General features: G+C 38.3%; 1 protein-coding gene across 2 annotated transcripts in view; it reads right to left on the reverse strand.

Annotated features, from left to right (window-relative positions):
• Positions 1 to 22,749, reverse strand: part of LOC121307072 (multiple epidermal growth factor-like domains protein 9) — a 170,194-nt gene that overhangs the window by 35,096 nt on the left and 112,349 nt on the right. For both annotated transcript variants that reach the window (XM_041239182.1, XM_041239181.1), the window contains exon 4: positions 14,060 to 14,206. In XM_041239182.1, coding sequence (XP_041095116.1) covers positions 14,060 to 14,206 — 147 coding nt within the window. The remainder of the gene's footprint in view (positions 1 to 14,059; positions 14,207 to 22,749) is intronic.

Consider the following 22,749-nt stretch of genomic DNA (forward strand, 5'->3'; position numbering starts at 1 on the left):
CTAATAATAATAACAAATTGCAAGGTGACATATTTCATTATAGAAAATGCATGCCAAGCAATATTTTAAAATTACACAATTGTCTAAAATGCATCAGATTTCATATAACTGTGAAAATGTGTTTTTAATTGTGCTTTTCAGAGAACATCATGTGGTGTAGTTGGATAAGCATGTGCACAGGAATTGAGAAATTCTGAATATTCTTTGGTTGAAGAACACACCAGGAACTTGTTTTACTCTACTTCATTGATCAGAGTGTGCATATAAAATTTTACTGTGGTAAATGTGCTCAGTAATATTAATGCATTTACCATAGTTTACAACTTTTTTGTTTTTGTATTATACACTATGCTTTATTGCATTATTCTATGCTTTTATTATGGGAAACCTTCAAAAAATAGTTATACTGTAAAGTACATAACTGAATAAATCTGGGCCATTGTTTCAACACTCAATAGTTGGATTTTAAAAGTGTTTCATTCTTTCCTTAACTTGAAAATATTCTACGATAATGTTACACATGATATTTGAGAGTGCTTCGAGTTACATTTCTTAGTTGTTTGCTTTGTGGGTGGCAGTATACTGTACAGTATTTAGCTTCATTTGCAACAGCAGCAGGGTACCATCAACATGCACATAGCATGCATATACTGTACATAACACGGGTGCCATGTTCCGATGGCTTGATTATGGTTCAGGGCTGTTCTGCTGCCAGAAAGGTCTGTATTGCTGGCCGCTGATAGAAGATTGCTGGCTCAACGTGGACGCCAGCTCCCAGCAGATGGGCGCTTCACAGCAGCAACTGAAGTCCATATGCTAACTTGTTTAATGTAACTGCACAATAGGTCATCTTTTTCCAATTAAAAATGCACTCTACATGTACTTTAATTAAATTGGATCATCATTAGAAATACACATGTCCGGCTATAGACAAGGTCAAGAATACAGAGTTAAAATATACCCATTGAAAACACTAATTGAAAAGGTTATCTACCATACTAGTACAAACTATGAAAGCACATAGATGTTATCCGGCATACTAATAATAAAAAGCCATGCTTTCATAATACACCAGCAGATAGCAGGCCCTCTTGAATCTAACTGCTCTTGACTACCTATTTTAAGCAAAATATCTCCTGACTCCAGAGGTTTCGTGGTTTCTGCAAGTTAGTTGGAGTACATTCTGTGGTGAATGGTTCCTGAGGGCTAGAAATATACAGAGTGAACTAAGAACCCTGTCTGGAAATAGCATAGCTTTCAGAAGGCATCACAATCAGTCTTAGGAGTGAACACATTTCCCTACTCCTGCCAAGGAACTGCTACCACATTGCCAAGCCCACCTCTGTACTTGGTAAACAAAGGGGCATGCCTCAATGTTCTCTCACTGGTACATCTGGTGCTTCATTTAAAATTTCCTTTTGTCTCAATCTGCTTTTAAACCCAACATTAAATCTACTGGAGTACTAAACCCAAAGACACAAAGGATATATTATATTACACCTTCCCTCTTTGTTCACAAACATCTCTTTTAAAACACCTTTAGATCTGGACCAACTTGGTTGCATATTGAAGTCAGGCTACTGTCAGCACTGATTCCACTCAAGATGCTAGTGCAGCCCATACAGTAGACCAGTTACCCAGCCCCATCCTTGGATATGCCTCTATAAACAGTCACAAGTTAGCTGTGTAGTACCAACACTAGTACTACTGCATTAGCCACATGCTAGTGCAGCCCATACAGTAGACCAGTTACCCAGCCCCATCCTTGGATATGCCTCTATAAACAGTCACAAGTTAGCTGTGTAGTACCAACACTAGTACTACTGCATTAGCCACAGTAGGGATGACTTTCTGCACTGCTTACAGTGCTGAAAGAGTTAAAGGACCCTGCTTGGCACAGTTCAAAGTGAAAGTCTAATTTGAGAATAATTTGTTTTAACAAAAACTGCCCAACCAAATCACAGAACTGAACAAACCTAGGTATCCAATCAACCGGTTGAAACAAAAACCTGGTCCAGGGTAGCAGCAGGGTACCATCAACATGCACATAGCATGCATATACTGTACATAACACGGGTGCCATGTTCCGATGGCTTGATTATGGTTCAGGGCTGTTCTGCCTCCAGAAGGGTCTGTATTGCTGGCCGCTGATAGAATATAAACACTATGAAAGTCATAAATGCAGGAGTCAAAAAAAAAATGTCACGATCTCTGGAATATAAAACCTTCTCTTGAATATACATTACAGCCATTTAGAATGTGTGTATGGGAGTGTATACTTGTCACAGAGACGGCCGAAGTGGGCGGCGTCAGAACCAGGAAAGGTAATGCAATACACAGAACACAGGACGGATGAAATGAAGTGATGAAGACGCCTGTTGGCGCCGGTTTAATACAAAATAAAAGGTTTAACAAACACGAAAAACACAGGACACGGCAACGCCAAAATAAATAGACAAACGAAAACAGACTAAACTTAACAAAACGGTGCACGCACAGACACTGACAAACACGGTGAGCGGATACTTTCTCCTCTTATCATTACTACGACTACTACTGCTTATTTCCTCCGTCTCCAATCCCGTTCTCCGCTCACCGAACACCCAACCGCCAGTATGTGACAACGTGCATCTATATATACTATTGTGCTGGGATTCAATTACCAATTAATTATTCACTTGAATCCCAGCACGTGAATTAATAAAGTGCAATTCCCCGTGCTCACATATTACTACATTTTACTTGCACGTGAAGTGCTGTGCAATCCTCGTGCCTAAATACACATATACATTTTTTAAACACTCGTGTTACACAGACCCGTTTATATCCCGTGTACCAATGTCTATACACCAACATTTAAACACACCACACGCAACACATAACAGATAATACACAGGGGCGGGCACTTTGTTACAATACTGTATAATTGTGAGAGCTCCCCTCAAAACAGTAACAGGATGACTTGTTACACTACCATTCTATTCAGTGCAAGCATCTTTATTATCGACCACTTAATGTCTACAGCAGTCAAACACTCCTGTAAATTAGGTTGCCTTTTGTACCAACTTCAAAGAATCAGCATATTCTCAGACAAGGTTATCAGTGGCAGCAGCATCCTTTTTACTGGATTATTTAAACTGATTGTTTCATTATGACCCCTCCATTCCTTCTGTCAATATCACTGACAAAAGGCACAGGTACCCAGCCAGGATACCTAATGGCTAATCTATACTCTCACTATTTACAGTGCAATCCATACAACACTCCTTCAATTCTAAACCAGCACTTCGTTTTACAACAAATGTAAATGTCTCTTGGGCATCATGAAATAGGAGGCAATTTTAGTTTTGGCAACAAACTAACTGATTCAGGTGTAATGTTTTTAAGGTCCCACTTTTTTCTAAAAACACAAATATTGTGCCTAGCAATTGAAATGCCTTGAGCCATGTTACCATAGGAACGGTGGATTAACCCAGACTTCACACTTAAAATAGCCAAGCCTGCTTATTTATTTGACATCATTTTAAGGCAATGGTTTTCAAAAAAAAAAAAAAGGCTGTAACATAGTTGCAATAAAAGGTAGAATAATCTGATTAACAAACACATCTTCCTGTTTATTTTAAATATAATTTATTTCAACAGTTTGGGACTGACACACTGCTGGTTTAGGACAGAATACAAAAAGACATTATTAAAAAGACATTTTTTGTGAATCTCTTATCCAGAGGGTCTCTATAACTTTCTGTAGTTTGGCACTTTCTGTAGACTCTTGTGTAACTAAGAAATGTATTCATTTTTGACTCAAGAAACAACACAGGATAATGTGAACGTACTACAGTATAATCACCGAAAACACATTCAACCAGATGGCACTGGTGCTATAAAATGCAGCAGTGCCTAATAAATAAAACAAAAAAGTCAAAGCTTGAGTATGGCAATTGTTATTTCACGTTTACCAGAGCATTCATATATCTAAAAAGTGTAGGAGGATTGTTCTTCCCTGATTAGTACTCAATTACACAAGTTGAAAACTGCAAAGTTCATGAGAGTGCCAGAGCATTCTCTACAGCAGAATCGCCCGACGCCTACTCCACACACCCTAATATCCTGTGCGTATGGTGGATGTAGTTCTTTTTCAGGGATGTAACTGTTGTGTTTGCTGCTGTGATGGGGGATGTAGATTGCTTGTTATTGCTATTGTTATGGCAAAAGGCATCCACATGTGTGTATGTCACAGATTTACTGCATTACATTGTATAAAAGGGTAATTTTTCAGCCTTTTTGAACAAAAACATGTACCAATATTTTTCCTCCTTCAGAGGTCAAAGAGGTATGTGTTGCTATAGCAACCGTCCTTCCTTCAGCTAGCTTCCCCGCTTATGTATTCAGACTATTGCAGTCAACCTTAATAAAACATTTATTTTTCACATTAAACTAAGTGTGATGACAAGACCAACTGAACCCTTTCTTTTCATAAAACATTTAGATTTGAATAATGTGACCCAATGCAATGTTTACCCATTCAACCAGTTCTAGGTCAAATAAAGACAGGGCAAGGGACACCGTTCAGTTTTCATTTGAATTCGACATTTCTCTTTTGGTATTATAAAAAATAAATAAATAAATGAATTCCCACACTACAAACTCAACTGCAACAAACAATTTGATATTTGTGAACAAAAACTATGCATCCCCAGGAATGAAAGAGAATGCTATTGAGAAGGGAAAAATTGAAAGGTGGTATTATATTTTGCCAGACGATTATGTAGAAAAAAATGAGGTATTTGCAGTTGAAACTCTGTAAGTTACGATAAATTAGATAATGACTACAAAAGATTTAGAAGTGAGTAGTTTTTCGAGATTTACGATTATACTGTAAATTTACAGTACAATCGTAAATCTCGAAAAACTACTCGCTTCTAAATCTTTTGTAGTCATTTTTGTATTACTTTAGTATAAATACATGTTAATTTGGATTCATATGTTGTTTTTTTCTGACTTTATGTGAACGAAAAGACACAAATTCGCCCGTTTTTTCATTGGAAATAGTGATATTTTGAAATTTACCTGTCCTGGTCACAAAAGCAAAGTTTGTGGGGAATAATAGCCATTTTCTATACTTTTGAGGCATAAGCAATTAGGAAATAACACTTACTACCCAGCAACAAAAATTGTGTTACATAGTGTAATGTTCTGTACCAGCTGATTTATCTCAATGGATAACACCTGTCCTCTGTGGCCTGTGCTTTTAAGGAAGTTCAGAAAATGTTCAGGTCTAATGAAATCAATCTCTATGACTTCTTGATTCGTGTGCATTTTCCATGACAAAACATCCTAAAGCACTTAATATTGTAACAAGCCTAGCAACAATACACACAATCAGGGACAGACCGTGGAGGACAAACACAGTACTGTTAAAGCAATTCACAATTGGTTACTTTAATACGTATCATGCTAATTTTAGGATAATACTAGGATTATCTGGGTTGTAAGTAACCTTTGGTGCTAACAAGATAAAAAAAAAAAAAAACTTGTGGATATTTATCTCCTAAAGACTCTGAAACCTGAACATAATATATCAAAGCTGCTCGCAAAGCCTGTGACGCTGTCATGGACAACCCCTGAGGGTATAAAAGTACTGCGCTCGCAGACCTCTGCATCTCCTTCAAGTCTGCTGCAATCATGGACACAGCGACCTTGAAAGTTAATGGTTACAGTTCTATTTCAGGGAACCAGGGTTATGCTTATAACCTAACGTTCCCTTTCAAGTACGAAATGTAACCATTACCATATAGGTGAGAGTACCAAAGCCATCGCAAGGACAACATTGCAGAAGGACTGGAATGCTACAAGGCTAAACCGAGAGGCTGCCGTGTGCTTTACCATACAGCACTTTTCTGGAAAGGAGGTGGATGGAAAGCCTCCAATTCTACAGACTGGTTGACATGAAGTGCTGAGATCGTCTTGAGCAAAAAGGCAGGACTGGTACGGAGTGCAACTTTTGTCCTGGCCTATGTAAAAATTAAGCAGGCTTTTGCAATGGAGAATGCCTCCATCTCACTCACCTGCTTTGTGCAAGCAAGAAAGCTCCTTTGAGCAATAGATATTTCAGCTCAGCGAATGCATGGGCTCATCAATTTATTGTACCCACTACTTGTTCTTAATAGAATTTACTCTTATAACCAAATATTTGTAAGTTTAACTGCTTAGTCATAATCGCTCTCAAACGTAACTATTGTATTTTTTATTTTCTGTCATTTCAATTTGCTCTTACTTCCTACTGATTTCATTGTATTTTATAACGGCTATTATCTGCAATGTGATATTTTGTAATATGATACTTTTCAACAACTCTAAGTCGCACTGGATAAGGGTGTCTGCTATGAAATAAACAACTACAGTAGTTGCCTCAGTCACTGGTGTGCCAAGGCACCCACTGCCAGCGGGTCTCCGCCTCTAATGGAGAACCAGAGGGGACGGTGGGTTGATTCGTGGCACGCCTGCTTTCCAGCATCCGCATGGAAAACAGTGCACATGAGCCACAAGAATCACAGTCCCTCAAAGCCTCTTTTGCATGTTCTGTACCCATCACTTATCATGCTTATCCTCTGCTGGCATGTTGCTCTTTCATAGAATGCATGGGTGAAACAGCAATTCAGTAAATACAGTCAAATTAGAAGTCTGTGTATATTTAGCTCTTTAGGGGTGCGTGTTCATCTTAAGTTTTACAGGTAAATGTCAACATTTAATAAATAAGATGCTAAATGTCTGAAATTGTGAAGAAATAGAATGCTTTTCAGACATTTACCGGTTAATCTTATGATTTACCAAGCGTATTGGTAAATGCAGGTATATCATAGAACAATATATGCATTTCTGCATACAAATTGTCAATTAACAAAAAACATTAACCTGTTAAACCCCCAGCCTCCCACAGGCAATTTCCGCCTGGAGGGTTATGGCCTTAAATAAATCACATTATCTTCCAAAGTATACACAGCACAGGCATGGTTCAGGGCTTGAATTCAAGGTAACCCCCTGGCCATTAGGACTAAAACCTCAGATTTGATATAAGTCTTACTCAGTACCACACTGGAAAGAGAAGCAAGAAAAACTTTTGTTTTTATTCTATCGACTTTTTTTCACCTTGTAGCATATGTCTACTACACTGGACAAAAATGAAACAGATTGAAAAAAGGGATCAAATTTTTACAAAGCTAGGCCCAAGGGTCCCCAAACCTCTCCAAAATGAATATTGTGTAAATCTTTATGGCCAGTCATACACTAGTACCATCTGGCACCTCACATGCTATATATTGCCACATGAATTAGATTTTGTAATCCTCCTTTTTACTTATTTGTCCAATATTTCATTCAAAAGGTGGCCTTTTGGAGTGCTTTGGGGTGCCCAAAATGTATCCATGATGAGTATGCATAACAAATACTCTCAGTTCATATGCCACAACTGTCAGGCACATTGCTCTCACTTAACTGTGTGTTTGTGCAGGAGAATGTAGCTACTGAGATTTTTTTGTAGCTCTGTATTTTCAGTACCTGACTATTTTTGTTACTCACTTGCTTGAAAGTATGTAAATGTCAAGAAGCAAAATAATGAGATTTTTTTTTTTCAAAATAAAGTGGTTACACTCATTCAACACTGCTGACAGGTGAATATGTGTTGATTATTGGATAAAGGCGTCTGCTAAATGTCTACATTAATAATAATAATAATAATAATAATAATAATAATAATGAGATTGCAGACACCTTTGCTGCTCTAAATCAGGTTTCCAGACTGAAAACACCTAATTTCCTTTCATCTTTACTTTGATTGACATGTGGCAACAAAGGAACTGAGTGAGTGATTGAAGAGACCTAAGAAACCTACACTGTCTCTAGGCGAGTAACATCACTCCTTGTAATCATGGAAATATAAAGAAGTTTGCTAAACACTCCCATGCAATAATCTAAATCAAAGAACATCAATGAGAAAATAATAAAGACTGCCAGGAGGCAACAATTACTTCCTGCAACTTGTATTGCATCGTAAAGATCAGGGACCGTATGCAGCAGCACAGCATAGATGAGACATGGTGTTGCTCTTTACTATGCAATAAAAAATGTTAAAAAAAAAGTTATTTCTATGTGCCCCTTGGAGTCAAATGGTTGCATTTTCTAATAACATTTACAGTAAAAATGCATATTGAAAATTACGCATAATAATAATAATAAATGTAGTGTGGACCCATTACACTTACAAATGCTTCAAATGCTGCCTCACAGACGCTGAATCAGCGCTCTCCAACCCAGAAAGTTGATAAATTTCGTCGTCACTTTCACTATTATCCATCTCCTCCAAAACTTAAAAAAGACTGAACCGACTTCTTTTGGGAAGCTTTGGAACACTGCTCGCCATTTCGTTTGATTTTATAAATTTTACAAATTGAAAAATGCTCAGAAAATGGTAAGAAACCTTGATCCTAAGTGTGTAATACTGCGCTCTCGCTTGCAAATATTTGTCTTGTTTACATATGCACATCGATTACTCTTCAATGGATTAGGCTAAAAACAAAGTCAAGGTATGATTGGACAGCTTGTGCCCTCCCCTACAACATGATCGGGGAGATTTCACCATCAACAGATACATGTAAGGCCAGAGCAGCGAAACACACCCCTAGTCGATCGGAGTTGTTTTTGAACTGTAAGGTACTAGACACACTGCGAAGGGAACATCTCAGCGGTGAAATAGCGAATACGAAAAATTCCTTCGCTATTTGACGGTAGGAAAACAACGTTTCTGATATTTAGTCTTTTTTTTTTTTGCTATTTTGCTTTTATAATATTATTACAGTTGATTTTTGAAATATAGTGTGTAATTGCAGTACCATGTTCCGCCCGTGGAACAGGGGAGCGTAAGAGGTTAATGATGTTGAATAATATTTTTATTTCTGCATACAAATGTTCCATTAACAAAAAACACTAATGTCGAACAATGTATTTGTTTCTGCATACACATTTTTCACCAACAAAATAATTATTAATGAGATTACAAGTGAGAAATTTAAAACTAGTTCAAAACGGTACTGAACAATATTGTAAACCACTTGTGTAGAACAACCAAACAATCTGGTAAATTTGTGTATAAAACAAATCACAATGGTGTTGAATGATACTGTACTCCAAATACATAGTAGTTTAATGAAAAATAACATAATGTGCAAATTAAATCATTTAAGACCTTAGTTTTTTCTACAGAAAATTACACTTTGGTTATGACACAAAACGCCACAAAGACGGCAGCGAAGAGATATACTTACTTATTGCAGCATGGTAGACTGCGGCACTTGGAGTTGCAAGGGACTCCTGAAGCCTTAAAAAGCATGAGAGTGATTAGAAAGACTTTCAGTCATTAGCCAAAGGCACTTGATTATTCTTGATTTACCAGTAAATGTCAGAAGTAAAGCGTGATCATGTTTATGTCGACATTTACCAGGAAATCTTAAGATTTGCCTATGCTGAGATAAGAAATAAAAGAAGAAAGGAAAGAGAAGTCACGGTTTTATTTTTGAGTCCAGATAAGTATAGTTTATTGAAGGTACAAGTTCTGAGTTGTACAGCTACAACCAGACATATTAAAGGTTACATGGTGGCAACGGTTTGCAGGTATCCTCTTTCCAAGCACGGATCAGAGCAATACAAAGAACATTTCAGTATTCTCAGCTTAAATGCAGTCTCTCAATGACATCATTTTTCCTTTAACCAGTTTGTAATTGTTTAACAATATGTTGGTACCTCTAACACAAAAACAATGATCCACCCTAAATGGCAAATGCCTTTCATCTTAGAACTGGACATCAAAGGAGAGGCCAACACCTATTTCAAAATGTCGTGGAGGTCAGCCTTGTCCTAGCAAGAACAAAGTGACCAGAAAGATATTTATCAACTTACTGTCTAACTAGGAAAGTAACCAGAATCTGACTTAATCTTTAACCCATTTCTGTGAATTGTATTCTACGACCAAAAATGTATTTCTAAATAAAATGGTCCAATAGCCAATATTCTGACTTTTACCATAATATATACGATAACTTAAATTTGAAGACACACTGAAGTGCATGCAGAGATACACTGGAATAAAGAGTAATCTGTCTCTTTTATATATACTGTTGTGGGCTTAGAACCAGATGCAATCACTCAACGTCTGTTAAACTAAATCCCCTGCTGTGAGGATCTGCCAGGACTGCATTCAATAGGCAGAGCGCTCTGCTATGGCGCTACGCAACATAAGTTAGCTCTTACTGAACAGAGTGTTACGAAGACAGAACTTTCAAGATGGTGGAAAACACAGCACTAACGTTGTTTCTGGATGAATTTACAGAAGATTGTGCAGAGAAACTGCTGTTTAATACCTCTATTGCACTTGCATCGAGAGCCAACACCATGGCTTTAACAGCAGTAAATTCAAACACTAATGAACTCACAGAAATAGCAAAACTATCAAACAAAACTAAACAACAAAAACAGTGTTACAATTAGTTCATCTGTAACCAGCACTATTCATCCTTTATTTCTCTTTTTAAATGCAGTTAAGAAAATATTCCTCAATGCGATGGTGCAGATTCACTTTGTTTAAAAGGAAAAATAGTCAATTAAATGACACTGTTAATTTAAATAAACTATCAGATTTTTTTTTTTTTTACAAAAAAGAATGCATACAGATATGTTGGTCAAAAAGTCCAGTATGTGGGAAATATCCAGCTACCGCACGTATTGTTCCTTCATCATTTTGAAACGCCCACTGAGTTAGCTCATCACAATGTTAGCTAATGGTACAAAGCGCTCTCAGCGTGCAGGTCGTTCAATAGAAAGCGCCACGTAACGCTATGTAGCGCTGTGCCTATTGAACACACCCCAGGCATAGACTGTTTAAACAAATGCAGATCTTTATCAGTTCTGAGTACTAAGCTTCAAACAATGTTTTTCACACTTCTAAAACAAAATCTAGTCAAAAATGGAGTTGTATCACCCGCTGGTGGCTGATGGAGATGGTTCAATCTGGAACATTGGTATTTCGCTCAAAATATGTTAAATGTTATAAAAACAATATTTTTGTGAACTCGTGAAAAATACAAACACTGAAACTAAAGTATATTAAAAACCTTACTTAAATTAAGTAATTTACATTCAGGAAATTGATTAAAATCTAAATAATTCATTAGAATGATAAATATGGGATGTATATGATTTCATTTGGTTCTGCATTATGTGAAATTACATCAGGAAAATAAAAATGTGATTATCAAGTAAAAATGAATAACCTGGGAAAAGTTATTGCCTTTTGTAAGACTCTTTGTCTGAATGAAGACGGGAAGGTACTTTGTAATGAAGTTATAATGTAATCGTGTTTCCATTCAAAACAGACAATCATTGACATAATGATGAGAAATATATTAATAATAATTCTTCTGTGATTGGATAATTTGACTACGTCCGGCCCAGCTGCAATATTCGTTTAAATGATTGCAACATGAAAAAAAGTCTCTCAAAAGAAAACAACTCTTTCTCTATCTTGAATGTCTCTTCTTACACAAAAAACATCTGAAAATCACTGGCAAGACTCAACATTGCAGTAAAAATCCAACATCAAGGAATGAAAACTAAAACAGTTGCTGGAAAATGACTTTTGAATTCAAAGATCAAATTAAAAACATGAATAAACAAAATACTTTTTTCCTACAACATCCAAAAGCATGCTAAATTACACAAAGTAAACAAAATAATACTTAAGTTACTTAAGCCCAAAGTGCTTTTTAAATCTGAGTGAATTGGTGCTGCATTACTGTAAACAAACATCACTTTAAGCACACAGGAAGACGAAATCATTTGGTGTGTGGCTTTGTTGCATTGTGGGATATGGAGTCCTGAAGAGGACTACAAACTGAAGATCTCAACTTTTAACCACATGGAGAAAGCTATATAATTCTACATTGCGAGACTGTTTCCACTTTCTTCACTTTAAGTACTGGGAACTAAACAACTTCTGAATTTCCATGGTGCATAAATTGATTTTTTAAAATTAATTTTGTTTAAATTGCGTATGTTAACATCTGTTGAATTATTACATGATAAAATATTTGAATGCATTATTAAATGTTGAATATATTGGGAACCCTACTTACAACTGAATATGGTTCATTTTTCTTAAATATACTTAATATAATACATAGGAAGGAAATTATTACAGTCTAATACAATCTACTTTTTCCTTTTGTAACTTTTCAAATGAAAGATGATATTACTTTCAACAAGATTCGCTTGTTTTGTTTTTGACTGTTGAACAGCACTAATATATGATAACATTGAATTGAATCAAAGTTGAACATTGTATAAACATTAAATCAGAAACCAAATGAATCAATCATATTTATAGCCAGAACTTGATTACTGTAAAATATATATTCATGTTCAGTGTAACTTTAGATTGCACTTGAAGATGAAGGCATTTTTGATGGCGAGATAGGATATAGCAGTAAAAAACCCTAGTTAATTTGAGTAAAATATTGTTTCTACATAACTTAATGCGTGTCTTGAGATCATATCCAAAAACATGCTTACTTGTCTCGAGATAGCTTAATGATTTATGATACAATTACTTCATCATAAAATTTACACCACACAGTGCAGCTCAATATAGCCTTTAACACTAGAGTGTAACATAGAGCGTAAAACTGCTGATCAAGTCAACCAGCTGGAGCTAAGGGCCATCTCAACAGGGAAACAGGCCACTCCTGTGCTGAACAATATTCCTAGACCGAAAGAAAGGAGGAAAATAAATGTATTTAGTTTTCATTCCTAATGTTAGTATTACAAATATTACTCTCTCTCAATTTTGGCGCTAGAGGGAGATTATTTTAACTTAGAACAGGCTCTGGAGGAGCTCAGCAGAAAGGAGCGGAGAGCGTGGAGAGCACCCGGGGAAGGGGCGGGGGAACCCGGTAGCTAGCGGTGCACAAGGGCGTGGTGGGAAATAACCAGAACCAAGGAATAAAGGTGCAGAAAGCATGCAAAAGTATGACACACTAGAAGCGTGAATATTTTTCCTGAACGAAGTAAAAATTAAACTGCTCACAAAACAACCGTGACGGTCAGACGAAGCCTCCTTGTCAGGGAAGGTTGAGGAGAAAATGTCGCTGATCCCTCCTGATGGCAGCAATTAATCCCCTCAAGGGCGGGGTCTCTGTGCCTGACGCAGAGGGGGCTCTTACGAGCAGCTTTGACATAGTACTCAGGTACTGGCTACACAGAGGCATATCTCAACCGGTAATGGAATAACAATTCATACTTGGAAGGGAAAACCTAGCCAATGCAACCAGAAACAGAATTCACATTCACATATTCTTTTGCATCTTGTAAAAATGCAACATTGAAAATAACTATTACATTATGTATTCAAATGTAACGTGTCAAAACACAAACAAACTCAGCACTTCTATTCCAGTCTTTACATCTACAGGTACAATTCTACTTACAACACATATAATGCAACATGTTGTTATTATTTATTTTTTTACTGATAGTACCATTATAACTGCTTAGTGTGGTTCACGTCAAGGTCAACACATCTTAACAGTCCAAGCCAAAACAACCATCTGGACAAGGGCATAGTTTCTGCGGTGAAGCAGGATGAGGATTGTATAACTAGGATGACTGTATATGTAACTATAATGCAAGATTAGTAATAAATAAATAAGGACTCACTCACTGAAACAAGTTATACTGTGGTCCTTGAAAAGCTCCGGTCAAAGAAAGATTGCTGCAGTCCTGACTTAAACACCTGCCATACTAGAACATGCAACTTGCGGATTTCCGAACTTGAAATAATCTGAGCTGCGTTTTGCTCAGACCTTATACCAGATTCTTCCTTTGCACATCTGCACTGTAAACACCTTCAAATATTTTCCTCTTTATGAGATAATCTGCCATACAGTCCATTCACTGCCTAGTGATAAACTATCATGTAGTATATTAATGGTATTTGTCTGTTAATAAACAAACTCACCAATGTGACAGCTCCCTGTGGACATCACCGTGGAACAGGGACAGGGCTCACAGCTGTCTGTAAGGGCAGCACTGGGCCTGTAGAAATTATATTTGCATTTTTCACAGAGGTGTCCTTCTGTGCTGCCTTGGCAGTTCAGACAGGTGCCTGAAAGGAAATAATTTACAAAGGATTAAAAAAAAAAACTGGCTATAGGTGAATCTACAGCACTTCAACTTTTCTGTCTATAAAATGTGATTATTGTTACACAATATTAACATTAAACACATGTGCTTAAATGTTTACTGTGGAATGCCAAAGTGTACTAAAGCAGACTAAAGGCACTGTGGCACCACGGTACATTTGACCACAAATACAACGGTTCACAATATGTAAAGCATTGTAAACATGTACATATAAGCATGGAAAATACCCAAGCAGATTTATTCTGGCAAACTTTTATAAGGGAACTCTCTACTGTTGTTACTTTCATATGGAATGTTAACCATGAAGCAACTGTGCATTGAATTCAGGGAGTCTCAGCCTGGCACTGTCTGCAGACTTCCATAACATAGATTGGTCTTATCTTGTATAAAAGAAAATAAAGGAATTCATACATCATAGTCCATAAACCAGCTGGAGAATACGTTTCACAGCTTACTCAGGAGCAGGAAATACAATCATCTTAATAGAATCACAGTTATTAATCTCAGACTCCCGCCCACAACCATGCTTTTTTTAACAAACACAAAAAACAAAATAAACAGACACAAACCAAACACCTAGCTCCTATTCAGAGCACTAACTAAACACAATACTAGCCCTACCTAACACGGGACAGCTAAGCTGTTTTCCCATCCTAAAACAAAACACAGTTTAACACAAAGGTTTCACACTACTTTTTTCTTCACGATTGCTACACTTAAAACCAGACTCTTCACTCTGCAGCAGCCCTGAACAGACTGGCTGTCTTTCTTAAATACCCTGCACCTGGCTCTAATTTACAATAATCACCAGGTGCAGGGGATAATTAATAATAAAACAATTAACAATAAACAATTAAACAGCACCACGAAATTAAACAAAACGTGCGTTTCCACCTGTTTTAGGCAGGGAGGAATCTGCTCCTCTCCCTGCTACTTGACACACCCTCCCCCTTGTCTTTACCAGGCACATGCCATTTAACGGCCACCTCCCCCCCCCCCTTGAAAGACCACCCACCCTCAAGTCACAAATGTCAATTTTCACCCTCTTCCACGGACGGGCTTGAGGACGGGTTGGTCCCTCCGCCGTTTCCAGGGAGGGACCTAGGACCGGTGAGGAGGGACCCAGACGGCTTGTCCGGGGCGACCACAGCTTAGGCCAGTGACCGGGAGCCAGGACTGGCAGGCAGAGGTGTGCGCCTGTGGACCTGCACAGCGACTTCTGGGATCCCAGGTGGAGTGTGGCACAAGGCAAGGGGTGCGGAGCAATCAGCAGGGGAAACCCCAGTGATGTCTGCCCCTTGCGTAGCGACGTCTGCCTCTTGCACAACGACGACTAGGATTCCAGGGGGAGTGGAGCAAGGGACCAGGTAAGTGACTGTGCCTGGCTGTGCTGTGACCTGGGAGCCAGGTCAAGCGGAGGGAAGTCTGGGCATTCCGGCCTGGTGTCGACACTGCCGGGACAAGGGACCTCCCTCGGCAACACCGGACTGGCTTGCAGGGATGGAGACACGTCCTCCCCCCTGGATTCTGGCAGCGGCGGCTCCTCCCCTCTGGGCTCTGGCAGCGGCGGCTCCTCCCCTCTGGGCTCTGGCAGCGGCAGCTCCTCCCCTCTGGGCTCTGGCAGCGGCGGCTTCAGCTCCAGCTCTGCTGGCTCCCGCTCCGGCAGCCCTAGCTTCAGTCTCCACCTTTTACTTTGCTCCCGTTGAGCAGCTGTATTCCTGTTGATCATATCGATCAACTCCTTAAAATCCATTTTACTTTACAATATATATATATATAAGAACATAAGAACATAAGAAAGTTTACAAACGAGAGGAGGCCATTCGGCCCATCTTGCTCGTTTGGTTGTTAGTAGCTTATTGATCCCAAAATCTCATCAAGCAGCTTCTTGAAGGATCCCAGGTTGTCAGCTTCAACAACATTACTGGGGAGTTGATTCCAGACCCTCACAATTCTCTGTGTAAAAAAGTGCCTCCTATTTTCTGTTCTGAATGCCCCTTTGTCTAATCTCCATTTGTGACCCCTGGTCCTTGTTTCTTTTTTCAGGTTGAAAAAGTCCCTTGGGTCGACACTGTCAATACCTTTTAGAATTTTGAATGCTTGAATTAGGTCGCCACGCAGTCTTCTTTGTTCAAGACTGAACAGATTCAATTCTTTTAGCCTGTCTGCATATGACATGCCTTTTAAGCCCGGAATAATTCTGGTCGCTCTTCTTTGCACTCTTTCTAGAGCAGCAATTTTTTTTTTTTTATCGTGAGGCGACCAGAACTGCACACAATATTCAAGATGAGGTCTTACTAGTGCATTGTACAGTTTTAACATTACTTCCCTTGATTTAAATTCAACACTTTTCACAATGTATCCGAGCATCTTGTTAGCCTTCTTGTTAGCTTCCCCGCATTGTCTAGATGAAGACATTTCTGAGTCAACAAAAACTCCTAGGTCTTTTTCCTTCTCCAATTTCAATATCTCCCATATGATATTTATAATGTACATTTTTATTTCCTGCGTGCAGTACCTTACACTTTTCTCTATTAAATGTCATTTGCCATGTGTCTGCCCAGTTCTGAATCTTGTCTAGATCATTTTGAATGACCTTTGCTGCTGCAACAGTGTTTGCCACTCCTCCTACTTTTGTGTCGTCTGCAAATTTAACAAGTTTGCTTACTATACCAGAATCTAAATCATTAATGTAGATTAGGAATAGCAGAGGACCTAATACTGATCCCTATGGTACACCGCTGGTTACCACACTCCATTCTGAGGTTTTTCCTCTAATCAGTACTTTCTGTTTTCTACATGTTAACCACTTCCTAATCCATGTACATGTGTTTCCTTGAATCCCAACTGCGTTCAGTTTGAGAATTAATCTTTTGTGCGGGACTTTGTCAAAAGCTTTCTGGAAATCTAAATAAACCATGGCATATGCTTTGCAATTATCCATTATCGATGTTGCATCCTCAAAAAAATCAAGCAAGTTAGTTAGACACGATCTCCCTTTCCTAAAACCATGTTGACTGTCTCCCAGGACCCTGTTACCATATAGGTAATTTTCCATTTTGGATCTTATTATAGTTTCCATAAGTTTGCATATAATAGAAGTCAGGCTTACTGGTCTGTAGTTACCTGGTTCAGTTTTGTTTCCCTTTTTGTGGATCGGTATTACGTTTGCAATTTTCCGGTCTGTCAGTACCACCCCTGTGTCAAGAGACTGCTGCATGATCTTGGTTAGCGGTTTGTAAATTACTTCTTTCATTTCTTTGAGTACTATTGGGAGGATCTCATCCGGCCCAGGGGATTTGTTTATTTTAAGAGCTTGTTGTGTGAAATTTAATTACTTTAAATTTAAAAGGAAGTTGATGTAGAGGTAAATAAGACAATTACTTCACAGAGTAATTTCAAAAGGTCCTTTACTATTTCACACACACACACACACACACACACACACACACACACACACACACAGTTACATACACAGATGCTATACTGCGAATAACAATATCCCTAACGGGACACAACCCAACAAGGTTACATACAAAGATTATATTAATCACAGATCAATACAATCCATGAGACGCAACTGAACTAATTCTTACCCTTCCAAGCAGATCGGGAGAGCCCTTCGACCCTGGTAAGAGAAAGCAGCTGTCTCCAAAAAATACCGAGCAGGACTGCGCGCTAATCCTCACGACTGACTCTCATCAGAGCAGGGGAGAACCCTGTCCTTTTATAACTTACCAAGTTAGGCTTCTGCGTGCGAGAGAGTAATTGGCCAGATCACTCCCTCGAGGCTCGGCCCTCTGAATAAACCATCCCTTTCCCTAGAACATTCTGACAAAAACAAGTTATATAAGCATGACTAAGGCTTAGTTATATCAAATACGGGTTATTATAGGGCAAGGGCACAGATGAACTCGAACGCATTTCTAGAACTTTCTAGAACACACTTTTTTTTTATTACATAGCTCCTAGTCCCTTTAACACTTCTGCCTCAGTTATGCTAAAGTTATTTAAAACTGGATAGGAACTGGATGACATGTGGGGCATGTTGTCAGTATCTTCCTTTGTAAAAACTTATCATTAAAGTAATCATTTAATATATTTGCTATATTTTTTCTTCATCTACGATGTTGCCATTTGTATCTCTTAAACATTTAATCTCCTCTTTGAATGTTCGCTTGCTGTTGTAATATTGGAAAAACATTTTGGAATTGGTTTTAGCTCCCTTAGCAATGTTCATTTCTATTTCTCTCTTGGCCTTTCTAACTTCCTTTTTGACTTGCATTTGCAGTTCTGTGTACTCTTTCTGCGTACTTTCTTTTTGGTCCTTTTTTAATGCTCTGTAAAGTGCCTTTTTCATTGAATATTTTTTTTAATTGATCTATTAAACCATTTTGGCAATTTAGTTTTACATTTAGATTTGTCTACTTTAGGGATGTAATTGTTTTGCGCCTCTAGTACTACATTTTTGAAGAACAACCATCCTTCTTCTGTGGGTGTTTTCTCTATTTTACTGCAATCCACTTCTGTTAGTCTCTGTTTCATACCTTCATAGTTTGCTTTTCTAAAATTGTAAACCTTATCTTTAGTCATTACTTTTGGGGTTTTAAAAAACACTTCAAATGAGACCATGTTGTGGTCTGAGTTTGCCAGTGGTTCTCTGACCTCTGTTTTAGTTATTCTATCTTCGTTATTTGAAAAGACTAAATCAAGGCATGCCTCCCCTCTAGTCGGTGCCTTGACAAATTGTGTTAGGAAGCAGTCATTTGTCAATCCCCCATTAGTATGTCTTCTCCTTTGCTACACGCATTTCTAATGTCATATATATATATATATATAGGGTTGCCACCTTTTCCACAGACCAAACCCAGACATATTTCTCAGCATTCTATTAAAACTGATGTATAATACAGATTAGCACAATACCACCAGATCTCGGTACAAATCCATAATCATGCAGTATATACAGTATTGTGCTCTTGATAGTTCTAGCAATCGAGTTTGATTGCAAGTTTGATAACGATTTACAGAGAAACCTAATATGTCCAGCCATTTATAACAGATTGTGTTAATGTTTTATAACGTTTACTGATTTTTTGGTATTTACAGAATAACACAGAGGCATTCAAGATTGAACTAAAGCAGATAAAGTAGTCGTGTGCAACTGGCGACATACTTCAAAATAAAATAAAGCTGATGCTAATGAGAGTAGGCAGAAACAGTCCAACACCCTGTAAGTCTCTTACCCAGGATAGATTGATTACAGGACCGCAGCAAAAACATCTTTCTACACTTCCTGAGCCAGTCTCATGGAAGCACAACCTAGTCTTACATAGCCCTGTGCCACATCGAGATGTTACTTGCTTGCCTACCTCCAACTGAGGTCTCAAACTACTCTTTAGGATTGAACTTCCTTAGTATAAATCCTGACCTAAACTTCCTCCCCTTTGACTGGTGTCACAGGTCCAGCAGCAGCTTTCATTGCTCAATACTAAACCAGTCCACGAGTGCTGTGCTTGTGATTGACACCCACAGTAACCCAATGGGATTTCGTGGAGTATAGCTCCACAAACAGCAGTAAACGAGTGCCCAAGAGAAAGGCACCAGCGCTGTCAACTACCCCTAAAATAAGCAAGTTAGTGTCGAGGACACCAGCAAGTTTAGCGTACTGTGCTTCACCTTTTCATAATTGCAGAAAGCCACGCAGTGTACACGGATGGTACTGTACTCCCAGAAGTCGCTGATTTTTTTTGGTGTCTGTGTCCTTTAGTTCCAAGATATTCCTGAATGCTACATGAGGCTATGACCTTTCAACTCCACAGAGTGAGCCAACGGCGTTGAACGATCACAGCCTGGCATGACTGTTTGCAGTGAGGTAATCAAAGGCCTTGAACATTTAGCAATCCATGGCAGAATTGCATCTAGGTGACAGCCTGAAAATAATTTCACCTCACTAACTGGAACAACTTAGTAACAAAGAAAAGATTGCAAGCATCGTGGGTAAATGGCATATACAGTAATTTACAGTTAGGGGCCATTCACAATTATTTACATTTTCTGAAAGCGTAAAAGAGTGCATTGGTGGAGGGTCGAGGATTTTAAATAGCTTGAAATATTCCCATGCCTTCCTGAAAAAGAACTGTAACCAGAAGAATTTTCAATTTTGTTACAGTTCATGATATTTGACTGTATTCTGCAATTCCTACGTGTTGGTCAGCATATGCACGTTATGTACACTTACTAAGATTGATGATAATTTTGGATGACTCCTTAGGGTATAGACACACTGTACTTGCAATCAGTCTTACAGTATACTGATCACTTATTCAATTTAACAAATTACATTTCCATTGAATTGTTCATGAAATTTTATTAGTATTAAGGCAGAATCTCTTCATAGCCTGGCATATTCCCCGTCTGAATTGAGCAATATGTCATGTTTCCTCATTAAAGATCTTCAAAGTAAGTGAAAGAAAATTCTGAACCCCCAGTCTAGTCACAGTTAAAGCACAAGGTCAGTATCATTAATAACATCTGGCAAATATCGCAGTTTGCAATAAAAACTTGAATATCTCATTAAGTTCAATTTGCCGAGCACCTTCCTCTGTGGCATATGCCATATTAAATCAAAATAAAAGCTGGGTCATTTGTAAATCCATGTCAATAATCTCAAGAAAGTGGATTGTAATATGATTTCACTGCTTTTGAATGAAAAACAGATGTCCTTTATTGTTTTTTTTTTTTTTTGGTAAAACCAAAAAATGATACCAGTCGCTGTTTTTGGGGGGGGGGAGGGGGGGGGTTGTTTGTTTTTTTGTTTTTTTAAGGCATAATGGGTGTAAAGATTGGTATACTTGAAAACGTTGTAGACAGCATTTGAGTTCCATGAAAAACAAACAAACTGCCTTTAACCCTTTCATGCATTGTGACCTCATATTGGGACAGATACAAAAACACTCTTCTAGTCTTTCTATGGGGACACATGGAAGACACAAATGAATGACAACCTTAAATCAGGATGACATTTTCCCCCATTTAAAGCAATGGAAAATATTCAATGAAAACTACTTTTTTCAGCTATTTTTGAAAAATATTTTTGTTATTATGAAAAGGTTAAAATTTGTGAATGGGGCTAAATATAACAAGGTAAACCCCAGACTTCAAAGGATTGATGTTACATTAATAATTACATTTCTTTTAGCCCTTTCAACTAAATTATTTAAATCAACTGTACTTACAAACTGTAGTTTGTACTCCAAAAGAAATCTAAACCTGTATGCTTTAAAAGCATTTAAAACACCATTAACATTTAGAGAAGGATTTGCATCTTTGAAAAGGAGATTGAATAAAAAAAATTACTATCAAAAGCTTTTTTTCCCCCCAGTCCCAGAACTGCTTAGTAACTAATTAAGATGAGGGCTGTTTCAATCTAATGAACAGAAGATCAGCATGTGCCCAAGTGGTGCTAATTAAAGCCAGAAAACAGTGCATCCCTTTGATCACCAAAATTAGCTCCATGCAACCACACAGCTATGATCACCAAAACCAGCTCCATGCAACCACACAGCTATGATCACCAAAACCAGCTCCATGCAACCACACAGCTATGATCACCAAAACCAGCTCCATGCAACCACACAGCTATGATCACCAAAACCAGCTCCCTGCAACCACACAGCTATGATCACCAAAACCAGCTCCCTGCAACCACACAGCTACCAATAGGTCACATTGGGGTGTTGATATTACAGCATATCACTGGCATATATCCATACACTATATATATATATATATATATATATATATATATATATATATATATATATATATATATATATATATATATATATATATTTCCATTACATGAGAGTAGATGTTGAACTTCATGCTGATTTGAACTCGGCTCTCACCAAGACAGGCACCAACTAAGACGTAGCTTTGCATTAAACTAATGTGATCCATCTGCATCTCCATCCATTTGCGTTGTTTTCCATCTGATGATGTAGATATCCTTCTGTCTGGTGTTGATTGCTGAAGTGTAATGCTGGCTCCAGGGATCAGCTCATTTTGCCTCCCCAGCACATCAGCACACACAACGGCCGCAATGCTGGCTCTGGGGATCAACCCAGTGCGGTCTCCCCAGCGCATCAGCATGACAACCGTCTGGATTGAGCTAAGTAGGGTACATCTCTGGGGTCTTCAAGTGGGCACCTCCCATCCTCTGTGTTTAGTTGACTAGCCCACGACACCTCAAGAGGGCTCAACAGTGATTCTGGCATCCCAGCATCACCCCCCTCCATCCCCCACTCAGCTCAGCCCAGCTTACTAACATGTACATCAGCGTTGCTTTCTTTCTATTGTGCTTATCCCCATCCAGAATCTTTCTGTCTCAACCACAACCAGTTGCTGCTCCTTTCTGCTGCTTCAGATAAGTAATTCACTGTGCGACACAACTCTTTGCCACTGAACCCGACGTCTCTGAGAAACCGGGTTGTAGAGTGTGCC

The sequence above is a fragment of the Polyodon spathula genome, chromosome 52 (assembly GCF_017654505.1).
Source record: "Polyodon spathula isolate WHYD16114869_AA chromosome 52, ASM1765450v1, whole genome shotgun sequence".
NCBI lineage: Eukaryota > Metazoa > Chordata > Actinopteri > Acipenseriformes > Polyodontidae > Polyodon > Polyodon spathula.